Source organism: Zea mays, chromosome 7 (assembly GCF_902167145.1).
Source record: "Zea mays cultivar B73 chromosome 7, Zm-B73-REFERENCE-NAM-5.0, whole genome shotgun sequence".
In the NCBI taxonomy this organism is placed as follows: domain Eukaryota; kingdom Viridiplantae; phylum Streptophyta; class Magnoliopsida; order Poales; family Poaceae; genus Zea; species Zea mays.
The window spans coordinates 153970116-153976484 of NC_050102.1; the positions used below are offsets into that span (position 1 = coordinate 153970116).

A 6369-nucleotide genomic window follows, 5' to 3' on the forward strand; every position below is an offset into this window, starting at 1 on the left:
CGCGCTATCGGACAACCGCCGTCGCTAATGAATCGAGATGGGGCATGAAAAACTGAACCCTAGCACTCCGGGTCCTATTTTATAGACGTCCGGATATGGTCCGGCTCGACCGGATTGCACTGTCTGGCCCGAGCTTCCTTTAGTTATTGGAAGCCCAGGGCTCCTAATATACAATATATATATATATATATATATATATATATATATATATATATATATATATATATATATATATTCATAATCATTCATATGATTATGGACATAAAAATCTAGAGCTAAAACGACTACTATTTTAGGACGGAGAGAGTAGCTAATAGTTTGCGGATCTAGAGTCTGTTTGATTTCCTACCTAAATTGTCACAACTTACCTAAGTTTAATGGCTCGGATTTAAGAACTAACCTTAGTCAGAAAAGTTAGCGTAATCCTACTTTAGTTAACGAAGCCCCTACTCTAGTTAAGGGTTTGTTTAGTTGGGTTGTAGCTATGAAAAAAACTGTTGTGAGTTGTGTGCTGTGAAAAAAGTTGTTGTGTACTGTAAGCTGTTAAAAAACTAAAAATCATTTCGTGAAAACCACTAAAAACCGTTAAAAATTCTTTTATTTACATTTTCACATTTTTCATCCGAAAAGCAACTAAAAGCAGGTCTAGAGATGCTTTTATTTGCACTACAAGAAAGTCGTTTTTTAAAGAAAAAAAACTGTTTTCTAAACATCTAAAAGCTAAACAAAACACACCCTTAACTATTTGTTAGCCGAGTACATATTAGCTACAGCCGAGTAACTATTAGCTACAGGGGCAGACCCCTAATCTTAGTAATCTAGGCATCTAGCTTCTGCGTAAAGCAAGGAAAGGGCGCCTTGTTCCATGTTCTTATGGCAACGTTACCAAGCCCTCACCTCAGGTGAAAGCAGAATGCTTCAACCGCAGATATACCAAGCTGCCTCCCTTCGTCTCCGCACAGCTCCATACGGAGCAGCACATTTCTTCTCTTCTTTCACGGCAACTTTCGCAACCAGTACACAGTATAAGTAACTTGGCCGCAGCCACATACGACACAAAGAAAGCTCTGCAGCTCCCTACATCAAGCAGATCAGCACCAGCCGCGGCAATGGCGTCCACGACGGCAGCTACTGATGACGCGAAGCCGGCGCCAGCCGCTGGCGGTCCGCAGCTGAAGCTGCTGGTGGGCAGGCGTTCGCAGCGCGCTTGCGTAGAGCGAGCCCAGGGAGCCAGGCGCGGGCTCGCCGTGCTTGGCCAGTGCGCGCGCCGCCAGGCCCGCGGGCACGCGCAGCAGTCCGGTCAGGAAGTCCACCGTGTCCTTGCGGGCCTCCGCGTGTTTTAGTTTGTGTATTTAGTAATTTAGTAGTTAAAATAAAATAAAATGGATAACTAAAAATTAGTCTATAAAAATCAAACAATGGTTAGCCTAAAATCCAATTACACTTCGACACTTAGGTTGGGTTTGGACGCTTCGTCTTGATTTTAGTTTGTTTGAGCGAAACATTAGTTTTTATCGGTACCATCTTCTAATACTTCTATATTTTTTGTTTGTACAGCCGCACCAAGCTGAAGCGAACAACCGAGGTGTTGTTTTTGTTTACACTATATGTTATCTTGTTTGCTAGTCTAGACTCTAGACGTTATTTTTGTGGTCGTGTGCGATGTTAGTGAACACACGCAAATAACTCAAACACAAAATAGAGTAGTAAACTGTATTGGATAAAAAAAATTCAAATAACAGTACACTATTGAGGGATATCTGTAAGAGTCCACGTCTTCGTACTTCATGTAAAAGACTTAACTATCCTCGATCAGTAAGGTTACAACTGCTTGTCTGCTAGATAACTTAATCAATATCCGTCTTTGTTGGTCATCGAATCCTCGCTGAGGAACAATTTTCGCGGACATGTTTATACTTCTAGCAAAAATTCTTTGACATCCTTGCTTGATTGTAAGAGCTAGGACCCTGCACCCTGCTCTTTCTACTAAGGCTTCGTTGGTGATGTGACTTCATATGAAGTCATCGCGGATGAAGCTTCGTGTGTCTTGGGACTTCGTAGATGAAACTTTGTGTGTCTTCTCCATCGACAAACCCTTTAGGTGAAGCATACCAGATTTGTTTGATTTGTGGCTAACTGGTTAGTCGTTCGAATTAATAAAAACTAATCTTATACAGAAAAGTTAAACAAAATATGCTAAATTAGACAGTGAACCAAATATATCAATAGTCTTTGTGTTACTTCCATTGTTATTCTGCCATCGTCAATAATAAATGGTCGTTAGTTAGTTTCAAAATGCTGAGAAAAAACTCCAATAGGATTTGATAGAAAACGTGACCTATAAAAATATCCTATAATTTAAAAATATGTATGTTTTATAGAATTTAGGGTACCAACAAAACATATCGTCCAACAGTAAACCCTTAAATCTATATTATAGGGCAGTCCACTACGATAAAGATTTTTGAGACACTTGATAGGGTGCCCTATAGTGTTTTGACCAAATTTTATAAAATAAGATATTATTGGAGTAGTTTTTTCTACGTAGAGTCTCATAATGCAATTTGAGACACTAGTTTGAGACATTATTGGAGATGCTCTAACTAGATTTAAGTTGGATTACAGTTATTGGATATGGATATCCATCCATTGTCAGGTCTAGTTAAACCATTTTACACACTCCGCTCTACTCCCGGAAGAGACGATGGCGGAGGCGACGCCGACGATGGTGTTCGTCTACGGCACCCTAAAGCGCGGGTTCCCTAACCACTCGCTCCTCGTGGCCTCCGCCACCCCCTTCGTGGGAGCCGCATCCACGGCCGGGCCAGCCTCCCTCATCATCGGCCCCTACTCGGTACCCTTCCTCCTCCCCACTCCCGCCTCCGCCTCCTCCGGTCGTGTCGTCTCGGGCGAGCTCTACGCCCCATCCCCCGCCGCGCTCGCCGAGCTCGACGCCCTCGAGGCAAGCGCCTCGCCTCCTCATCAAACTCGTTGTTCCCTGTCCACCGGTTTGGTTTTCCCCCATCTCATGCCTTCAATTTGTCGCAGGGCACCCACATCGGCGTCTACGAGCGGCGCCCGATCACCGTCGTGGTCGACGGGTCGGGCGAGGTGGTGCAGGCGGAGGCGTACTTCGCGCACCCGAGCTACGCGGAGGCGCTCTGGCGGCGCTGCGGCGGTGAGGAGGCCGAGATTGGAGAGTACACCGTGGACCATGCCGGCGAGTACGTCCCGAAGAGTGAGCGCCTTGCCGACGCTGCTGGGCTTATTGACGCCATCCATAGGTTCGTCGCCACTGCCACGGACAACCGACGTCGTGCTCACGGATTACTACCATAGTTCAGTGAATATGTCACGTGTTTCCTCTTTTCCTGGGCTAGTGCTTCGGTTGCAGCTGAGTCTGTCACGAACTGTAATTCATCCTGCAAATTTGCAGACACTGCTTTTAGGCTATGCAGGTCGTCGTATTATGTATTCAGCATGATTGAATCCGAGTTTTACGAATGAGAAATGTTATACCACACTTTGTTTGGACACATGATTCTTCTCTTTTCTTTTCTTTTTCTCTCCGGTGAGTTTAGACGAATGTTTTGGGAAGCAGGCAGACCAGGAGACGGTGGCAAGGCGAAAGAGACAGGGAAATATGAGATGGCCGCAGAGCTCGAGCGAAATCCTATCATGGGTGCGGCCACTGCGGTCTGCGGCGGGGCGGTGGACGGCAGACGGTAACAGCACGTTGGGACTTGGGACGAGAAAGAAATAGGGCGTCCGGAGGAGAAAGAAATACGAAAATGGAAATCGGATGTTGGAAGAGACGTGTGTTTGATACGAGTGGAAGCTCCATTTTTATTTTTATTTTCGAAGTTAAGTTACTGTAGAAAGGACCTACAGTATTTTATTATTTCTTGGCCAAATATGAACAGTTTACAGAAAAGTAAACGAAGATTACTGTATAGAACACTGAATCCAGTTGCTAATTTTATCCCCTATCTCTGGCTTAACTCGGTGGTACACTAAACTCATTTCTCTTTTAAACGTTTCTCGACACTCATTCACTGTGGGTGGAGTCTCGTTGAAAATCCAATTATTCCTGTTTTTCCAAATACACCAAATCATAATGATGATAGTTTCCAGTCTCCATGGAACTTGCTATCTCATTCTAATCCTAAGGAGGGTATTGATTAGATCAGTTGTTCTTGGCGGTGTGATGCCTATTAGGAGCCAACATCGCTTATCAAAGTCGCATCTGAAAAAGATGAAGAACCGTCTCTTCGAGTTGGAGAATACAATTGTCACAAGTGTAGGAATCCAGTGGCATAGAACGCTGCCTGAGGAATGAACAGGTATTTAATCTATCTTTAAGCAGTAACCAGAAAAGACCTTGTGTTTAGGCTGGCATTTTGTTTCCACAACCATGAGTAGATGGGGTGGGTCCACTGGTTGCTGGTCATATGAGTATAGGCCTTCTGAGAGGAAAATATGCTAGAGGAACCATTGCAGAGCCATTTGTCTCTCTGATCATGATACGGAAGATTTGCCAATAGGTCTTGTAAAGCATGAAACTGCTCAAAAGCTTCAACGGACAGAGGAGTGTGGAACATCTCATGCGAGGATGTCATTCTTGCTTGATGAATAGTGTTGTCTTTGATGGAAGCGAAAGACCAAAGTTCTGGATATCTTACAGATTTGCACATGCCATCCCATTTGTCATGCCACAGAAGTATTGTTTTTCCATCTCCAATCTCCAACCGGGCTATCTCTTTATAAGATTCTTAAATTCTAAGAATGTCTCTCCACCAGAATGAGCCCACTGATTTATCTGAAGGTAGCGAATTGTTGTAGTGGTTGGCCCAGATAATGTTGACCCACGAAGTGTCAGCTCTGTTGTAAAATTTGTGAAGGTTCTTCATAAGAGGGCTTTGTTTTGTAATTCTAGGTTTATGACACCCAGCTCCCTGAGCTTTTGGCTTGCAGACTATTTTCCATGCTACTTGAGGGGGTTTCTTTGCATTTATATCTGCTCCTCTCCAAAGGCAATGTCTTCTAAATTTATCAATATGCTTAATCACCGTTTTTGGGAGTTTGAGGGTGCGCATGTAATATGTTGGTAGAAATAAGAATACCGCGTTAACCATTTGCAGTCTGCTAGCCTGAGATAAAAAACAGAAGTTGATGCAAGTCTTCTTTCTATCTTCTGAATGAGTGAAAGGAATGCTCCCAGGTTGGGTCTCTTTAGTCCCAAGGGGAGCCCTAAGTAGGTGAACGACATTGATCCAATCTTGCAATGGAACGTATTTGCTAGAATTTCCATTTTCTGGTCTGAGACATTGATGGGATATATATTGGATTTGTGATAGTTGACATGGAGGCCCGTAGATTCAACAAATGAATTAAGCATCGCCTTTAGAAAGAAAAGTTGTTTAGGGCAAGCCTCCATTATCAAAATAGTGTCATCCGCATATTGAATAATAAGGAAGTCAGTTCCACATGCGTTCGAAAGAGGAAGCCTGAGGATGCCACAATCACTAGCTTTGTTAACAATCGACTGCAGGAGATCTGCCGCAAGGACAAAGAGAAGGGGGGACAGGGGTCCCCTTGTCTAACTCCACGCTGGAGCATTCTAATCATTTATGATAAATTTACATATAGAGACTCTAGAAATCGCTCCGTTATTTTTTTACAACTAATAATAAAAAAACCATTTTATTTTTTGATTATTAGTTGTAAAAAAATAACGTAGCGACTTCTAGAGTCTCTATATAAAAAATTTATCATAAATGATTAGAATGCTCCAGCTCCACAAAAATGATCGGACATTCGGACGCGAACGCTCTCTCGAACACGAGCGTCTGCTCTCTCTCCTTCCATCTATATCATATGGCTCTCCAACCAAACAAAGAATAGAACAGTTCCGCTCTATTCTATTTTTCAACCAAACAAAAAATAGAGCAAAACTATTCTGTTTACCAAACGCATAATAGAACAACTTCATTCTCAAAAACTAGAATAGAGCCACTCTGTTCTAGTTGACTCTCTAACGAAACGCACATTAACAACTCGTTTGGTTCACGTTTAGTTCGAGAAATAAGATAGTCCAACTCCTCACTTTCTTGTTTCTTGTTTGATCTGTAAAATGGAATGAGTTAATCTATAATCATTTCATTTCTCGTAGCCTAATAATTAGTAATAATATAAAGATTGAGCTCATTCCACTAAATTTGTGGAATGAACTCGATGCACCATATATTGAATGGATTGATTCTTTAAACCATACACCCCCTAAAACACTAATATGTCCATAAATTATAATAACAAAGAGAGCAACGCTCTAAGTGATAAAATTATGAATCCATCGGCTAGTGTTAGGAA

At 42.6% G+C, this 6369-nt stretch overlaps 1 protein-coding gene across 3 annotated transcripts; it reads left to right on the top strand.

The window, feature by feature from the left end:
• The first annotated feature begins 2589 nt into the window (after window positions 1-2589).
• On the top strand, window positions 2590-3536 carry LOC100276916 (AIG2-like (avirulence induced gene) family protein). Of its 3 annotated transcripts, none has more exons than XM_008653009.3 (2): window positions 2590-2962; window positions 3049-3536. In XM_008653009.3, the coding sequence occupies exons 1-2, from the start codon at window positions 2705-2707 to the stop codon at window positions 3337-3339; spliced, it is 549 nt and encodes a 182-aa protein (XP_008651231.1). In that variant the 5' UTR covers window positions 2590-2704; the 3' UTR covers window positions 3340-3536.
• Window positions 3537-6369: the final 2833 nt, after the last annotated feature.